Here is a 20,417-nt window from a genome sequence, read left to right on the forward strand (position 1 = left end):
TTGAGAATTTCTTTGGATGCCATTTCGTGAGGATAAGAGTATATATTTCATCTATTGTTCCATGCATGGCCGACCTTGTTGTAAAGTTACCCTTACGCCAGTCCTTTTGGAACAAGAAAACGTGAGAGGGGGCATCAACTTCCATCCAATTTTGAATCATGCTTTCTCAATGATGGTATGCTTTCTCAATGATGGTGGCAGAGAAATTACTCTTAGCTTTTGCTGACCACTAGAACCAGGGGGCATGGACTTCCATCCAATTTTGAATCATGCTTTCTCAATGATGGTATGCTTTCTCAATGATGGTGGCAGAGAAATTACTCTTAGCTTTTGCTTATCACTAGAACCATGGCATATTGTTGTCCTATTAACCAAAGAAAAGCACATTTTTTACATAAATATATATACTGCTGTACGGAACTTTGAATAAATGGGCAATCAAAGATATTGCAAATATAAAAATCCATAAGGAATGAATGTAACTTTGACCCCTTAAAACTTAGAAGAGCATATCGAGCAAGAATAAGTAAAATTATTTTAACCATTCATTTGTCTAAGTACTGTTCTCTTTATTTGATTATTTATTTTCTTTAAATATTATTTTTTTTAATCTTTAGGTGGGGGATATTATATTAGTAGAAGCTATTACATTTGAAAGTTTTCGGTAACAAATTGGATGAAAATCCTCTATTTTGAAGAGTCCGCTGAAGAGGTAAAGTAGTTCAAACCAGTGCACTAAATATAGCTATTATGATGTACGAAGGAGATTTAGAGTACGTTTGACACTAAGATTTCATAGAACAAAAGTGTGATTTTAAATAAATCACAGAAATTGACAAACTGTATCGTTTAAAAGTGCTTTTTTAAGATATTATGATTGATGACTTTGAAAAATGTGTGTTTTCATATCGTTGGCAAGCTGATGCATTTTTATAAATGAACAATTTCAAAGGCCGCTAAACCATGATTTTAAGATCGAGCATCTCCAATAGGTTCTTCAAAACCTTTATATTGTTTGAATTTAGACAATATAAGCCAAAACTCTTTTCCAACATATTAGGTATCAGCTTATCTAGGCATAAACCTCACATGTTATATAGACTAGGTTGAAAAAAATTCCTCTGACCTAGTTTGGAGGAAAACCCTGTGCTAATTTTGCTACAATAAAACAATACTATTAGAATATATTATGACATTTACCGTGTTAAACTATATTCATAATATAGTATGACATTCAACGTATTTACCTGATTAATTTATATTCCTTATATAAAGTGATTAGAATTTGTAATATTGTTCATTCATTTTTTGATTGTATTTCCTACTTTATTTGGTCTTATTTAATTATAAATAGATTCTTTTGTACATAGTTTTAGACATAGAAATATGGTCTTCAGATCATGCATATATTTTTTTAGTTATTTTAAAATGGCATCAGAGTTAAGGTTATGGGTTCGAGTTGTGCCAGCGTCAAGTTAAGGGAGGGATTATTGAGGTGGAATAATGCTACTCTGTTCACTTAGACGACTCTTAAAATATCCTGTGCGATTTTAAATGCTATAAAAAAGATTTGTCTTTCTTCACTGGACATCAATTAATTTTTCAAATGAGATGTTCAAAGACCCGATTTAATAAATGATATCTAAGCCAAGTTTTGGCCTTGTCTAGAGATTGGGAAGTCATGCAGTCTTCACACGATTAACAGGCTTTTTAGATCTTGTTTTGGTATAACCATTATACCAACATGCTCTAAAAGGTTTGATATATACTGTGGTGGTATCAGATCGTCGTTTCCAGCTGTCACGTGCTTTCACCCGCCACCCAAGTTTCTGTATGTATGTTTCATGCACCATCACCGGCCACAACGCACCACTTTTGTCAGCCATTTTTTATAAAAGAAATATGGAATCTAGATCAAAGGTTGTCGATCTACTAGATGATGTAAAGCACATGCCACGAGGAGGTTCCACACGCTACCACACGCCACCTCAAAATTTCTTTTTGATTTTCACGTGGGTCACGCTCTGCTGCTATCCACCACGCATCATCACCTTTAGTCGTTTGCATAATAGAATCACAGGTTTTGGATTGGAGGTTGCCGATCTACCCAACTGTCAAAAGCGCGTGCACGGAGAAGGTAGATTTCATTGAGCTCACCTCTCTTAGTTAGTCATTGCCACATTGGGTCATACCTATGAAACAGGGCTCACAAACTTGCAGAACAAACTGCCACACTAGATCCCAGCCGTTGAAACCAAGCCCATGTCCCTTATCATGCACTCGGCCGCACTTGATTTCCATAAAAAAAAAAAAAAAAAAAAAAAAACCCTCCTACTACCACTCTTCCCAATACCAAAGATATTACCCAACTTATGATGGCTCCAATTACCCTATTTGTGCTTAGTCTATGAGTAGGTGGCTCTAATGACATTGCCTCTAAGAGTTGTGTATGGCGAAGAAATCATAGATGATACAACTTTAAATTTGATAAAAATTTTCTAATTCCAATGTTTACCAAATCAAAACAGGCTTCAAATAGAAGATAGAAAATCTGCACATTTTGGGAACCAACTTTATGTTTTGGACTACTTTCTCAAGTCTATTTAAGGGCATTTGAAGTATGAATTTTATAAGGATTGGAGGCAATATGTTCAAAGAAGAAAGATGCTATTCCTTCATGTGTTGAGAGAGAAAACTCATGTTTTTGTGCTTTCAATTGCTTATCTCATAAAGGCTTTGTTGTAAACCACAACCTTTTATCAACGACAATAAAAGCCTATCAGAGTTCTAATAAATGAGATCAAATATAATAATTGTCCAGAGGTTTTGGGGGACCCGAAGAAGGTATCCAGACCTGGAACTAGGGCCATCCCACGACTGTGGGGAAATGAGGACTAGCTAAGTCAGCTGACGGTGTTGAAGGGTATGATTGAATATGGGTCAAAGATAGGGTCCGACTCATATTCCGACATAGGCGTGTTCCACAAGTTCATCAAGAAGGGCCTCTGCGTCGAGGTCTCCAAGTCCCAGTTGATGGACAAGATTTGGAGGATGAAGAAGAAGTACCAGACCAACTTCGACAAGGGCAGCCATGACATGGTCTTCTCCAAGCCCCACGAGCGCAAGTCCTTTGAGCCCTCCTAGAAGATTTGGGGCAGTCAGACGACTCCAAATTAAAAGCCAAAAAATTAATCCTAAAGTGGTGACAGTGGCATTGCCAAGCCAAGAGGTGGTGGTGAATGGGGGAGGAGTGAAGGGGTTTTGGGAGGGTTATCCCTATTTGAGGGAAGGCAGCATTGGAGACGGCGGAGATGGAGTTTCAGGTTTGTCAGGTTTGGGGACGGGGACAAAGTTTGTGAGAGAGTTGATGGCGAGTATTGGGAGTGGGAAGCTGAAGGAGATGGAAGACAAGTGCAAGGAGGTGAGCATGGCTCAGCTGGAGGTGTATGTGAAGAGGATAAAATTGGTTCATGAGCTAGGGGAGGTCGTTTTGGAGGCTATGAAAAGGAGGCAATCTGTTGTTTTTGGTTTTATGTTTGGTTTATTTTGACGGAAAATGGTTTTGTTTGAAACCCTTTATGTCGAATCATATGGGTTTCGAAATTTTGGTTTAGATTATGTTAATAAATTGAAATATAAGTTTTTGTTACATGGGATTATTGGCTTATGAGTGGTTTTAATACTATTTTGGGTTGTTTGGCATTTGCAGTATACCCTGATAGAAATTTATTTGATGTTGTGCTTTAAATTCTGGTGAATTTTTAAACTCTCTCTAGCTAATTGGTGTTCCTTTTGCAAAAAGAATTGGGAGACTATTAATCAACTTCTCACCCATTGAGAGTATACTACTAATCTCTGGCACTCTATTCTTAACTTACTCGGTGTTTTTGTGATGCCTAGTAATATTCTAGAGCGAGAACATTCCAAAGAGGTATTATCTCCTGCTTTATTAATGTGGAGCATTTGAAGAGAAAGTAGCTTCTCAAAAATCCTCTTTTCTGAGATCTCTTTCGGATTGGGCTATTGTACATGTTCTTTACTTTTCTTAGTGGATTTGGTAGATATGATTAAATTTTTTGATTGTAGAAGGGCGAGCACTTTCATACCTTCCTAGGCTTGCTCCGAAAAATCCTCGCATTTCTCTCCCTCCAAAGATAATACACCGCAACCGCTAACATTAACTTGACAATAAGGCTCAAAAGGAGTGAAACTGCTTGGCCATAGTAAAAAGGACTTCCCTTTAAAATTGGACACCATCCATTGAATGGTCTCTCCCCAGTCCAAATTAGACCAAGGAAAATGACATATACCTTCATAGTGTTAGAACACATGACACAGCCATGCAATCATCTCTGCCAAATCATACAGCCACCTCATCATCTACTAAAGAGCAGCCTAAAGCCACCTCATCATCTCCTAAAGAGTAGCATTCCGTGATAGTCAAGTATCCAAGGGATTTTACATTAACAGCTTATGCAGCAAAGGCAATGCCAAGATTTTCACACATTGATAGCTGTGTAGACGTGCATACACAAGGAAAGACTTGACCTTAGCTTATACAGAATATCTTGTAATATTGCAATCCTATAACATCAAGGATTCTATATTATATGATTTATATTTGTAATTATTCTTTCCCTTATGTATTCATGTAAGAAGCTTACAAAAGCTTACTTTGTAACATTATTTTTCATTATCGAATACAAGTGAATTTTCCTTCTGCCAAAATCTTTCTTTTCTTTTTTTTTTTTCTTCTGTTCGAAATATTTTACATAGAAGGGACATGAAAAGAAAAGGTGGTCATGGCTTTCGCTCTCGTTTCCACAAAGGACGCATCAAGTATCCTGGGAAAGACCAATGGAAGCCAAAATATCTCAAGTACTCAATTTCCTCCTAACGGCCAACCAAAGAAGAACTGCATGTCTAGGAATATGCACATTGATGGATTGTATGAAGATTTGCTTATAGGTTGACAGATTGTTAATGTTGTCATTCTTTTTAACTTGAATTTGGTTAAGAAATTAACTTTGTTTTGAATTATTTTTCCTACAATTAAATCAATCTTATTAAAGCGCAGATTGCCGCAACTCAAGTATACAATGAGTATACAAGAGAAACACCCATTTCGAGAGAGCGAAAGCTTGTATAGAGCTTTGTTTTTAAATTGGTAAAGAGCATTAAGCTTGTTTCATTGTTAAATGCAGTTTAATGAGCACTTTGATCTAGGGAGATAGATGTTAGTTACGTGAGAGGCTACCACAATAAAAATAGGTTTCCATGTTTCATGGTTTTTATAAACATCTGACTTAAATTTGTACGAAGCCTTGGTGTTGGTTCAAGTCTTCTCCCAAAGCATCCCCCTTTTTATTTTCCTCTTAAATAAAAGAAGGGGTGCAACATGAGTACTTTCTGTTAGGCAAATGGGGATCAATAAGCTTGCATAAGCTGATGCAAGTTGTTGTGACTTCAATAATGGTAAACAAATTGAAGCCCATTTTGGAGTTTGCACTTTTGTACCTAGAAGACAAGTTGAAGGTTACACTTCTCATTAACTAGACTTAAAGACATAATCTAGTTGGATCTATCTCACCTAATAGTGTGTGGACATGATCCTCCATTGCTTATCAACTTGTCCTTAGGTCTTTGCTTTGGCCTAGTCCATGATTCTTACTATATGTTTGCTCTTTCTCTTCACTCTGGCTAATGTCTGCTTTCATTATCAGGTTAAATTGATATTAATTAGAAAGGGAATTTAAGTAGGAGTATAATTGTTTTCATTTAGTATCTATGTGTCAAGGCAAGATCTATTAAATTGGGATGAAAGTAAAGAAAAACCCTAGTCTAAGCATGTCATAGTGCTTTACCAATTGGGTTGATTCAAAATTTGATGATTATTTTCCAAGTCTTCTACTTTCAGCATCTAAAGTGTCTTATACTATGCAGACCATTTTAGATGAAGCAGCCACATCCCAGTTTAGAGAAACTAGTTGGTTGCATTTAGAGTCCTTTCAGCTTTGTTTTTTTACCTATCCTGTTCTAGCCTTAAGATGGAGACATGGAATCCACTGAATGGCTTTGGTGTAACTCGTAAGTAATGGGTGATTTTTACATGGAATCCACTGAACAACCTATGTAGATAGGCCAGGTTGCAGGCAAAGTCCAAGCTTGGGTATTGTTTTTGAAAAACGATTAACGACTCTAAAAACTTGTTTATCACAATTTATGTGGAATTAATACTATGAAGCAATAAACAATTCAATCACCAAAATATATAAAGTAATATAGAAGTAGACACAGATATTTGGTTATGAAGATGAAACCTTTTAGAAACCAATCTAAAAGTAAAACTTTTCTTGGGCAGCCAAACCCAAGAAATCACAATCAAAAGATGATCTAGAGATTACTAACACTAGGAACACTTACAACCATTTGCAAGACCTTGGCTTTGTAAGATCGACAAGCCTACAACTCGTTTCCTTACTCACAATCTTCTTCAACGCGATTCTTCTTTACCGGACTCTTCCGATAGATTTGTCAACCATAGATTTATCAAAAGAATAATTCAAATTTTAAGAGATTCAATTTAATGCTCACCACATATGATTTCTCTTAGCACAGCCTTTGACGAACTCTCTGGGGGTGAAAATTCGTACCTCTCTCTTCTATAATGATGTATATATATCAGTACATCAAACCCTACACCTAGGTCCACTAAAAACATGTTTTTAGGTATAATAGGTACGGGGTGTTCAAACAGGGTTAGTGCCTGTTTGAACATGGCCTTGCGAGCAAAAAACATGCTTGCTAGAATTGGTGTCTGGACACCTCTTGCAGAGGACATTCAGTCGGTCCTTGATCAATAGCTTCGATCGATGAGTGTTTGTGGTCCGATTGAGCTAAAACTTTGCACGCACGTTCATGACACATGAATCCACATTATGAATGGTGGAGATTGGATTCTGAGCATTCTATATCAGTGTTTGAGCCCATGGACAGTAGGCTCTGCATTTTGGAACCGAACTAAGCCAACACAAATACTAACAAACTCTCCCTTTGGCAATTCGGTGGCAAAAACCAAAATGCTGAGCCAATCCCATCATCATTATCTCCCCATATTTACTGCCCCATTTTGTCACAGAATGAAAAAATGTCTTTATGTTTCCTGAAACACTTCACAAAATACGTCAAAGCATATGTGGAACAGGAATATATAAATCAAACTCATGATCACCAAAAAAAAAAAAAAAATGACGTAGAATGCAAAATCATGAAGAAACATTAGCAAAGTTCTCACTCAATGTATGACTCAATAAAAACAAGGGAATACAAATTTGCAAACAGGAGTATTCATAAGAAGAGTATATCCAATAAATGATCAAAAATTGCAGATTAGGATAAACTCTTGTTGAATGTGCCAAAAATACCCAAAGCGTGCAAGAGTATCAAAAGATGAATAAACAAAATCATTGTTGCAACTCATGTCATGCCATTATGTACCATCACTATTTATGCTATATGTGTTATGTGTGATAAGCCACAGTCAAGAGTCAAGCAATGGACAAATATATATTGACAAAGAATGCACATTAAAACGTCCAAATCATATGAAGGAAATTCATATCTTGTTAGGTTAGAAGTTAAACCTTACTAGGGCCTAGTCACCTTCATTCAATATTCTCCCCAGATCTTTTCACAAGACTCAAAACTACATTCAGAATTTTAATTATGGATGAGCCAAGCACAAAAAAAATTGACACGATGAAAATTTCCTTTTTGAAATATTTTGGCATTTTGCACATTTCACTTTAGATTTTCTCTTTGAAAGCGTGTCTTTCATAAAAATTAAAGAACAATACATAAGGGTTTGAACTGGAATTTATAGGTTTTAGGTTCAACCAGCATTTGGTCAATTTTAACCCACAATGAAAATCCATCCTATGCATATGGTTTCAACAAATTTGTCATGTATTGACATTCATTTTTTAAGCTTAAGTGCATAGAGATAGCATAAATGAAATGTACCGCAATAACACATACTTGAATGGATCAATGATAGTTCATTATAAAGATAATTAACTCAAGCATGATAAGTGTATTTCATAGGTACATACATTAAGAGGTTTTTCAATTAAGTAATTAAAGAGCATTTAAAGCATATATCTATCTTAATGTTTTAAACATCTTTGCAACAACAATACCTTTCAATTAAGCAATTAAAGAGCATTTAAAGCATATATCTATCTTAATTTTTTAAACATCTTTGCAACAACAATACTTTTCTCAAAAATTTATTAACACAAATAAAACACAAAGAATGGCAGCAAAGAAAAAACATGTTTGAATTGAGATTACAAGAGGCAATACATGAATGTCCTTTAACATTAAACTTCCATCACATCTTATAGGTCCCACTACAAAATAATGATTTGGTTTCGTAACTACTTTTAAGTCTTCACAAGACATTACACATTCATGAACGTTTGATTAGCAAGTAGACAAAAATATTGGTGGTCTGCACACAACATCTCATCTATAAGCCTTTTAAAGATTATGGCATATGAACATCTTGAAAAGTCCTTTATGAATTTGCCTCAAATCAGGAATCTCAAAACAACCATGTATACACTCTTCACACAAAAAGTGTAACAACAACAACAACAAAAATGCAATGCATAAACAATAAAACAAAAACAAAAAAATGCAAAGCAAAGAAAAACAGCATACTCTAGGATATTTAAAAATAAGCAAAACAACCAATCCTAAACATGTTATTTACTCACCTAAATTTAGGTGAGATCACTACCACTACCACTCCCACTCAATGGGTAAATAATATAATCATTCCTAACCCAAACCTTCTTGAAAGAAAGTGTAGAGACGTGAACATTTTCAATCGTGTCTAATCTAGACAAACCTCCCATCATCATTGTGCATAACTCCAAAGGTTCTTTCCTAGAAACATAATTTTTATTTTTATTCACATGAGGTTTCAATTTAAAACAGTTTGATCGAATGTGACCAACTTTTTCACAATGTTGACAAGTAGGGATAGGTAGATTCCTAGGAGGATGGATGAATCTATACTTGGGATAAGATACATAAGATTCAATATGAATTTTTTTAACTTTCTTACCTTGTGAGGTCGAGGCAGCTGCTGTTTTTCTTTTAACCAAAGTGTCTTCTATTTTTTCTGATTTAACAAATATTATCTCAGAAGTAGAATCATTGTTAGAAGACAAAACATTGATTCTCAAGGGAATTTAACTCAGATTTTAAAGAATCAATCAAAACTTAACTCAGATTTACAACAATCAGAATTCTGAGTATGCAACATATTGAGTTTCTGACTCTTTTAGCTTATTCTCTAACAAATCAACTTTAGAACCTAAAACAAGATTTTCAGATTTTAAAGAATCAATTAAAGCATGTGATTTAGACAATTTAGTAACAATAGATTTTTTCACATGTTCAAGATCATGAAAATCCTCCAAACAATTTGTGTATTGATGTCTCAAAAGAGTGGATTTTTTCAGCAAATTGTTGAAGGAGTTTATAAGATCATATTTCCCTTGAGAAGTATTCATGGCAAACATGAGTTAACAGATCTCACCCATGAATTTAATTCAAATAGAGTGAACCCGCTCTGATACCAAACTCTTAATGACTTCAAAAACTTGTTTATCACAATTTATGCGGAATTAATACTATAAAGCAATAAACAATTGAATTACCAAAATATATAAAGCAATAAAGAGGTAGCATATATATTTTGGTTATGAAAAGGAAACATTTTAGAAACTGATATAAAAGTAAAACCTCTCTAGGGTAGCCAAACCCAAGAAATCACTATAAAAAGATTATCCAGAGATTACAGACACTCGAAACACTTACAACCCTTTGCAAGACCTTGACTCTGTAAGATCGACAAGCCTACAACTCGTCTCCTTACTCACAATCTTCTTCAAGGTGATTCTCCTTTACTGGACCCTTCCGATAGACTTCTCAATCGTAGATCTATTAAGGGAATAACTCAAATTCTAAGATATTTAATTTAATGCTCACCACATATGATATCTCTTAACACAACCTCTGATGAACTCTTTGGAGTCAAAATTCGTACCTCTTTCTTCTAGAATGATGTATATATATATATATCAGTACATCAAACCCTAGACCTGGGCCCACTAAAAACACGTTTTTGGGCATAACAGGTACGAGGTGTCTGGACAGGGTTAGTGCCTATCCGAACAGGGCATTGCGAGGAAAAAACATGCTTGCTGGAATTGGTGTCCGGACAGCCTAGCAGCATGTCCGGACACCCCCTGTAGAGGACATTCTGTCAGTCTTTGATCAACAGCGTCGATCGATGAGTGTTTGTGGTCTGATTGAGCTAAAACTTTGTAGGGATGTTCATGACACATGAATCCATATTATGAACGGTGGAGATTGGATTTTGAGCATTCTATATCAGTGTTTGAGTTCGTGGACAGTAGACCTGCATTTTGAAACCGAATTAAGCTAACACAAATACTAACAATTTTGGTTTGAAGTTTAATTCATCATTGTTACTGGCCTATAACCCGCTTTATGAATTTTTTTTTTAATTATAATTATAATTATTTTTTTGTTTGTTTGCAAAAACGTCTTAAAAATAGTAAATATAAATAAAAATAAAAATAAATAAAGGTTATAGAAAACTAGTCATAAAATGTTACTTATCACAAATTTAGCCACCCTAAAACCATTTTATATACTAAAATTTGTTATTTTAACCTATTGCTTTCAAGCATTTGTTAGTGAAATTTTTGCATAGTTAATAGTTATTGAACACACACACACACAAAGATATATATATATATATAAGTAGTTATTGAACATATATGCAACCACGTACGTATGAAATTGCTCGAAAGTTTTGGTTTATTTAACAATTTTAACCACCCTAAAACCATTTATAATGCTATTGTGGTTGTTGGGGATGCAATATTATTATTTTTAGTATACTATTTAATAATTTTTTTAAGTGTTGATGTTTATTATTGACACTCGAATGTTTGGGCTTAACTGCTTAAGAAAGGTTCATTTTGCTTCTGGCTTAATTATTCCTCTTCCAATTCTCACGCTTCCTTTCAACTACTATAAACGAAAACAGTTTTTACCCATATTCAAAGCCTAATCCTATAGATTTACTAGCAAAAAAATTATTTTAATTTGACTTTTATTTTTTTTATTTCCCAAATTTTAATGTATATCAAGTATGGCCTTTTGAATCATTGGGGGATCGAATTAAAGCAATATTAAGTACAAAAATAACACTTTCACTTGTCACACTTTTACCAAGTCAATTGTCACAATTATAACACTCATACAATGTCACTTGTCAAGATTTTAGGTACCGTAGATTTCCTTTCTCAAGGTTTCTGCTACTATATATATTATATAGAAAGCCCAATTCAATTTTAAATATATTATACACAAATAACATACAATATGAATTTAACATGTTTCATTTCAGAGTAGGAAATATACTCTCTAATAGTTATTTCTTTTATTATAATGTTTTATCCGCATACTTTTGCATGTAAAATTTATGCCATAAACAAGCAATCAAAGATCCAATCCAATATAAAAATTAAAACCAACAAGGGGATGAAACCCTTAACAATAATTAACATATCTTATATTAGCATAAAAGGCAATAAATTAAGATCCTAGCCAATATGAACATCACAACCAAAGTCATTAAGGAAATACAGTCACTCCCACATACAAAAGAGCTAGGTGGCCACCAAGAAGGGATGGTCATGCGCTCACCCCTCTCTCTTTCGTTAACGTGGTCGTACTTTCATACTATAAATAATTGAAGGATATATATATAACCTGCTTTTGAAAAGGTTTCATGCGACGTAAACGATGATATTAGGGGTCACATATAATTTTAAAATAAAGTCTTAAAAAATATATTTTCTAACAACCACTATATTTACGACTAAATTTTCAAATTATTATATAAAAACATACCTGGTTTAGTATCAGTCATATATATATATATATATATAGTCAACTTTAAATTCATATTGTTAAACGCAAGGGGCTAGGTTTGGCTCAATCTCCCTCCTAGCTATTATTGTCCTTTCTTTAGGAAATAATTTTTTTTGAATCTTGTGATAAACGTGCAACTAAATTAAGTTTTCCCTTGACTCTTTGTTAGATCTACATGTTTCTTTAATTAATAATTTTCTCAAATTGTGTGTTCCTCGTGACAAAAATACAACTAAAATGATTGTTTGAGATGTATATATATATAAGGAGAAGAGTTATATGTTTCTTCAATAACTTTCTCACCGTGTTCATGAGATTACCATCGAGCTTTCCGATGGAAATAATGACTTCCTCCGCCTTCTCCACCTCATGTTGCCTTCCGCTTAATTGCCCAAGAAGGGTAGTTTGGCCACAGCATATATATAGAAGAATCAGCAAGCAAAGCCTCCCAATAATCCCGCCCTTGATGATCGTCTCAAAGTTGAATGAGTTACAGCAAGTGCATCCACGGCGATCAGCTCAGTACCATCCCAGCGTTTGGGACCTCAAACTCATCGAGTCCTTAAGCACCCCCTACACTGTAAGTCTACTTATTCTTACGTCTTAGATCATTGCTTATTTTAAAAGTGCTTCTTAATTTAATCATTTAATCAATACGTCATCTTTCAGTATGAGTTGTATGGTACCCAATTTGAGGAGTTGAAACGAAGCGCTAAATGCTTGCTGACGTCCACCAAAGACCCTTGTGCTCTATTGAAGCTTGCTTCCACGATGCAGCGGTTGGGAGTTGCTTACCACTTTGAAAAGGATATTGAAGACGCTCTTGCTCTTTTGTATCCAAATCTCACTACCAATCTTCACACCACTGCTTTGCAGTTACGAGTTTTAAGACAAAATGGTTTTTCGATTAGCTCAGGTACTGATGTCATAGTTTCACCAAATCTATATCTTTTTCATTTTCTTTCTATGAAGCATATCTGAGTGATTTTGGCAAAACAGACGTGTTTGACAAATTCAGAAACAGCGATGGGAGATTCATGGACAACTTAAGCAGTGACATGGAGGGACTTCTGAGTTTGTATGAAGCCTCACACCTTGGGATGCATGGAGAAAATATTTTGGAAGAAGGCAAAGATTTTAGCATAAAAAACCTGAAATCATTGATAGGAAAATTGGAGAGTGATTCAGCTAAGCAAGTGAAACAGTCACTGGAAATCCCCCTGTATTGGAGGATGCCAAGAGTTGAAGCTCGAAGCTTCATTGATGTGTATCAAAGGGATATGGCAAAGAACTTGACTTTGCTTGAGCTGGCTAAGCTGGATTACAATTTAGTGCAATACGTATATCAACAAGAAGTTAAAGAGTTATCAAGGTAACGTTTACTTTCATCCATATCCACGCTTTCATGGAACACTTGCAGAAAGATTGACATCTTTGAAATTTGATTCAAACCTATAGGTGGTGGAGAGACTTGGGTTTTAAAGATAAGCTACCCTTTTCAAGGGACAGGTTAATGGAGAATTATTTGTGGGCCATGGGGATGATTTTTGAGCCCCAGTTTTCCAAGTGCAGGATAGGCCTCACCAAATTTGTATGCATATTATCAGCTATTGATGACATGTATGATATATATGGATCGCTGGATGAGATTGAATGTTTCACTGATGCTGTGGATCGGTATAATAAAAGCATGATTATACAAGTTAATTTATTTTTATTTTGTCCAAACCATCTCTTGGATCATAATATATACTTTTCCTTTCTTTTTTTTGTAATATTTTTGAGCAGATGGGAAATGGAGGCCATGGAGGACCTTCCAGAGTACATGCGGATTTGCTATCTTGCCATGCTTAACTTTGCTAATGAAGTGGTCTTTGATGTTCTCAAAGATCATGGCGTGAATACTTTCCCCTACATTAAGGAAGCGGTAAGCCAAAAACAAAATTGAAGTCAATTGTTCAATGCATGCCGTGGGGGTGTAATCAATGTTGTTTTCATGGCAGTGGGCAAATCTTTGTCGATCATATTTGGTAGAAAGACGATGGTTTTCCAGTGGATACACTCCAACTCTGAACGAGTACTTAGGAAATGCATGGATTTCTGTGGGTGGTCCTTCAGCCATGGTCCATGCTTATGTTCTGCTTGGGTGCACCATAACTAAAGATGCACTTGATTGCTTAAAGCATGGCTCTGAGCTTTTATATTGGGCATCCCTCATAACTCGACTAAGTGATGATTTGGGGACTTCCGAGGTACGTTTTCTACAAATTGTTGCAATTGATTAAAGCTAGTCAAGAGAAGTTAATTTGATTGGTGAATTTCTATTTCTTCTGTGATCATATATAGGCTGAAAGCAAGAGAGGTGATGTGGCGAAATCTATAGAGTGCTACATGGTACAAGAAAGTGTATCCAAAGAAGAAGCTCAAGATCACATAAGAGGATTAATCAGCTATTCATGGAAAAAGCTGAATGAAGAGAGTGCCAAAAACTCCATGCCAAAGTCCATTGTCAAGATGTCATTAAACATGGCTCGCACTGCTCAGTTTCTCTTCCAAAATGGAGATGGTATTGGGACATCAACTGGAGTGATTAAAGATCATTTGACCTCGTTAATTGTCAAACAAATCCCCTATTGAACAAAAATAGTGTGACAGACCATGTGACAAGGCAGTTCTATAACTCTTTAGGTAGTTTTATAAGCCAAGAGATAGATTTGAACGAGTGTTTAATCTATATCCTAGTTTCATAAGTGCTCATAGAAGGGAGTTGTATTGTTGTAACACCCCTCCCATCTTTAATAGGGTTAAGGGTGCTCTAATTACTACCTACGGCTACCTATGTTTGGGTTGGTTCTAAGTACCTTAGTAGGAGGAAATGAGATATCGTTTTTCCGACTTTAGTGTGGATCAGCTCTGCATGGAAATTAAATTTGGACCCCTCAGCTATTGTACATGACTTGCCAGGGCTATATAAGAAATGAGATGCCCAACATGTCTCCTATTTTCACTATTCTTCTAACCAAAATCCTAGAGAGCGAGAGAATGAGTGAGAGAGGAAGGATTTTTGAAGGTTACCTTCATGGGAGGTAAGACTTTTGCTCCAGTCTTGTTTCTTGTTTCTTGTTTTCTAAGCTTGTTTAAAGATTTTCGGTTGGTTTATTATGATGATTTATGATGATGATAGGTATAGGATTTTGTAATCTTTTAGAAAACATGTGTTATTTCTTTAAGATATTCTGCACGACCTACTGTTTAAAAGGATTTAGGGAATATCATGTGGGCCACCCGGTGTAATACCCCGGAATAATAATAATGTAAATAAAATATATTTAATTGTCTTAGTCAAGTTTTATAGAAAAAAACACTCGTAATTTAAAAATATCATAAACCAATTTTCCCAAAAATATCAAATTAAAACAATAAATTGTTTTTGACTCTAGCCGAACGTTCAAAAGTTCCCCTATAACATTTGAAGTAAACACTAGACTCGAACGCTCAATGTTTATTTGGAAAGTTCAACTAAAACCCAAAACCGTTCGTACATATATACATGAATCCAAGAAAAACTTTAAGGTGGACATCAATAAACCCCTTCATTGTCCGTGGCTTAGACTCTATTTCACTTAGAAGCTATTTTGTGGTCACGATTTTATTTTTGTTGTATTTAACATTACACGTACATGATGGTGCATGACATCATTTAGATTATTAAATATAATAAAATAAAACTATAACCATGAAATGAAGGTCCTTAACTCCATAAATAATAAAGACAAAATTCGAACGCAAAACATTTATTTTGATATACTATTTAAATTACCATTTATCTCAAAATATTAAGTTGATAAAAAGATCGACATGAATTTAGTTATTTAATTAATATCATAATATAGAAAAATTAATTTGGGAGTTTCTTTGGATCCATTTCGTGAGGATAAGAAGATTTCATCTAATGTTCCATGGCCATTGTTTTAAAGTTATCCTCATGTCACATCTTCCTTTAGAAGAAAGAGGAATGTAGAAGAAGAAAAACGTGAATTTTGAATCATGCTTTCTCAATGATGGTGTGCTTTCTCAATAATGGTACCGTAGCAAAGAGTACTCTACTATTTGTCCACCACAACCGTGGCATATTGATGTCCGCACATTGATGTCCTTTTAACCAAAGAAAAGTCATTTAACCATGGCCTTCAAATTTTGAATCATGCTTTAATATTTCTCAATCATTTTCTCTGATTCCAACCGATGTTTTCTCTTGGGTTGTTCTTGTCATGGGCTATGGCCGGTTGGGTGAATTGGGTTATTTTGACTCTTGGCCGAATGGTTTGAAAGAGATTTTTTGAGTGGTTTGTGTGCAAAAAATGGCCGGTGGCAGGAGCAGAGGAGAAATAATATTGAAAATAATATTTTTAAAAAAATAGAAAGTAAGATATAGAATTTTTTAGAGTGTATATAAAAAATTGCTATAAATGTTTTAAAAGTTTAACAACGATTAATTGAATTTTTAAAAATTCTTTTAGAGTGCTCATATTTTAAAATCACATGAAAAATGTATATGAATGTTTTTCCCATGATAAAAGTACAACTAACTATTGGCCATCCACCGAGTGTCTCTCCTGTGTCCAAAAGTCGAGACAGTCGGTGGGTACAATATATACATGCTTCCAAGAAAAACTCTAAGGCGTGGACATCAATAAACCCCTTCATTGTCTGCGGCTTGGACTCTATTTCACTTGGAAGTCATTTTGTGATCACAATTTTATTTTTGTTGTATTTAACACTATATATGATGTTGCATGACATCATTTAGATAGTTAAATACAACAAAATAAAACCATGACCATGAAATGAAGATCCTTAATTCACGTGTAGACTTAAACTCCGTCCCTTTATTTTAAAGGAACAAAATAATAGAGATAAAATTCGAACTCAAAACCTTTGTTTTGATACCATTTAAATTACTGCTTACCTCAAAATATTAAGTTGATAAGAAGATCGAGTTGAATTTAGTTATTTAATCAATATCTTAATATAGAAAAATTAATTTGAGAGTTTCTTTGGATGCATTTCGTGAGGATAAGAAGATTTAATTAATCTAATGTTCCATGGCCCTTGTTTTGAAGTTATCCTCATTTCACCTAGCTTCCTTTAGAAAGATGAATGTAGAACAAGAAAAACGTGAATTTTGAATCATGCTTTCTCAATAATGGTACAGTGGCAGAGAAAAGACTCTACCTTTTGTTCACTACAACCGTGGCATATTGATGACCTTTTAACCAAAGTCAAATTATTGGGACAAATACTACATAAATTAATAAATAATATTTGTTACGTTTTACTTGCAAGTGTACAAGATCAAACAATAGTATAGTGCGGCAAATACGAGATCATTTCTACGGAAATTGTTGATTTTGCTTAAAATTTATTTTCTAAATCAAAATATTAACTTTGTCACTAAATTGATATTATGAAAAAAAAAAAAAAAAAAAGATAAATGAAAAAGGCAGGGCTTTGATATCCACCACTAATCATACTTAATAATATAACAATATGTCAATATTCTAATCATATTATGAATATTCAAAGTTTGCCAACCTAAGGGCATAGATGTCTACTCCTTAAGCTATTAATCTCCCTAAGCAACGAATTATGCATGAGTGTCTAATATAATTCTTTTCTTCCTTAAAAGATTTAGCATGGGTGTTTACTAAATTGTTCTTTAAGAAAGAACAAATCTGTGGAAATCGATAAACACATGGAACCTGGGGCATGTGTGTGTACTCCCGGTTTTTCATGTTGATTAACCCAAGAATCCATGAGGAGATTCTTTTGTCACTCCATTAAGCCCAAAACTCGATCACCCAAATTGACTTAAATAACTAATCCATACCACATGCATATGTTGATCAGGCACATTCATATGAGGAAGTCGATAAAATAAAAATTAATTAAGTTAAGCATCACAATAAGATTATTACAAATGCGCCAATATTGAAATATTAAAGAAACATAATTAAGGTTTCAATCTGGCCCTATTAAAGAGTTTAGTTACACATAATTAAAATAAAACTAAAAGGGAAAGAGAAAGAAAGAATCAAAAACTACTCCTAGAAGTAGCCTCCAAATTCTCCTTCCATGATCCCCTTTCTAAGAGACTTAGAGGTCTATTTATAGGCTTAAAAATACCCTAGAAACCCTAGTAAAGTCGGAGATCTAATTCTTATTACTAGTGGGATTTGGAAAACCCTATTTTGGAAGGAAAAATGAGTCAGGCCGCATGCCTTTTGGCTCCGGCACACGAGTGCGCTTGATTGCAGACCTGCGATTGATCGTCTATATGATGCGCTCGAGTGCATATACGCTCAAGCTTCTTCTTCTGCACACGAGCACACGCCTTGCACTCACTCCTTGGCTTTGGACACTCGATCGCTGGTCTAGTGCGATCGATCGCTCTATCCAAAGATCCAAAACTTCTAACTTTTTTTAAATTTGTTCTTTAAGCCTGATACTTGCAGAAATGGTTTATTTCCTTTCAAAAACCTACAAAAACACATAAAAACACATAAAAGAAATGAAATAACATAAACTAACAAAACTAAGGAATTAACAAATATAAATTAAGGGCTAAAATATGAATATTTTGGCACTTAACACACCCCCAAACTTACATATTGCTAGTCCCTTAGCAATGCGAAACTAAAAACAAAATAAAAAATATAAAACAAAAAGATAAATTCATCTTTCGTGGGATGTACGATTGCATTTAGCATATGTAACAAGCCTTTTAAACCCCTAGGCATTCTTTATAGGATGAGTGAAGTCTCGTGCGGGTTTTTCAGGAATGTTACTCACAAACATTATATACAAGTCATGTTATCCAAAATTTCAAGTGTCACTCAAAACCATGATTTTCATTCATTGGCAAGTTTAAAAGACAAACTCCATCTTCACAATGAATTGAAATTTTAAAGTCTAATTACTTACAAAAGATAGCTAAGGCATCACAAGTTCGAAATAGTGTAAAGTGAACTAGCACATAAATATGAAGTTTTCAATTATTCTCAATATGTATTGTCTCAATATCTCAAAATTCATTGAAATTCCCATCAGAATGAATAACTATGGCATAACTTTTTTCTTTTTTTTTTTCTTGGTTAGGCTATGCAATGTTTGGTTCTCTTAAGCTTTTTAATTGACCCAAGTAACGAGTGTTAAGTCAATGACTCCCAAACTAGGTGGTTTTAGGGCATTAGGTGTAAAGAAACCTCTAAGGACTTACTAACTTGAGTAAAAAAGGTTACGAAACCAAACTAACCAGGACATTAATCAAATCAAAATTCTTCACATTTTGACGTGAACACTCATTGCTTACTCAAGCAAGATGTCCAGTTACTTAGTGAAAAGTTTATCCATGCTCAATTTTTTTTTTTTTTTTTTTTTTTTTTTTTTTTTTTTTACATATAAGTAGTATGCCAAAGTGTCCATCCAACAAGTCATTCAGTTTCACTCAAGACATAGAAACATACACATCAGACTCTCATGTCATACCCCACAAATTATGTGCTAATGTGCTTGTGTAGATTAGATCAAACATGTGAATTCTCAATTGCCAAAAGTAAGTAACCAAACTTAAAAATTCAATCATCAAATCATGTGTTCAAAATTTTAAACTTACTAATGAAAATCAAATGATAATTTTTTCAAATCAACCAAAATTTTAAGACAAATATGAACATGCATTTTTTTTCCAAAAATTGGACAAAGTGTGTGTAAAGTGTTTCTTATACCCCCAAACTTAAATTACACACTGTCCCCAACGTGTGTATAACATGGAAAGATCTTACTCGGGAAATAATTGAAATTGGCTGGACTAGTATGGCTCATAGCACACCCCCAAACTTGAATGCAAGCACATTTATCCCTAAAAAACAAAACACTAAAATAACAACGAAAAAATTAAAAAAAAAAAAAAAAACAAACAAACAAAGAAATAAAAAGGATATGCTATGGGGTGCCTCCCATGAGCGCTAAGTTTAATGTCTTCAGCCAGACTGTTGTCCTCCTCTTAAACTTGAAACACCAGTATTTTTTTCTCTTGCACCAAAGAGAATGAATTTTTCATATTCCAGGGTCATTCCAATTGTCTATAGATCGGGGTAGACCATTCTGAGTCTTCTCAAACAGTTTCTCATCCGGAAGGGAATCATGAACTGGAATAAAATAAGAAGAATACGCAGGGAATTTTTCTATCTTGATGTCCTAAATTTTGCTCATCACATAACTCCAACAGACTTCTCTCTTGGACTCTTGGTAATTCGGGAATAAGAGCTAATGTTGAAGAAGTCTCAGTGCTCTCTTCTTTTTCCCAATGTGGT

At 34.4% G+C, this 20,417-nt stretch overlaps 1 protein-coding gene and 2 pseudogenes across 1 annotated transcript; all 3 read left to right on the forward strand.

Moving 5' to 3' along the window:
* The first annotated feature begins 244 nt into the window (after positions 1-244).
* LOC132181643 (probable transcription factor At1g61730) lies at positions 245-3,747 on the forward strand (annotated as a pseudogene).
* An 8,433-nt stretch (positions 3,748-12,180) lies between these two features.
* LOC132182304 (probable terpene synthase 9) lies at positions 12,181-15,216 on the forward strand. Its single transcript, XM_059595508.1, has 7 exons — positions 12,181-12,622; positions 12,712-12,958; positions 13,042-13,414; positions 13,501-13,719; positions 13,831-13,969; positions 14,046-14,294; positions 14,389-15,216. The coding sequence occupies exons 1-7, from the start codon at positions 12,293-12,295 to the stop codon at positions 14,677-14,679; spliced, it is 1,848 nt and encodes a 615-aa protein (XP_059451491.1). The 5' UTR covers positions 12,181-12,292; the 3' UTR covers positions 14,680-15,216.
* Positions 15,085-20,417, forward strand: part of LOC132181644 (probable terpene synthase 9) — a 7,398-nt pseudogene continuing 2,065 nt past the window's right edge.

This window comes from Corylus avellana, chromosome ca5 (assembly GCF_901000735.1).
Source record: "Corylus avellana chromosome ca5, CavTom2PMs-1.0".
NCBI classification, from domain to species: domain Eukaryota; kingdom Viridiplantae; phylum Streptophyta; class Magnoliopsida; order Fagales; family Betulaceae; genus Corylus; species Corylus avellana.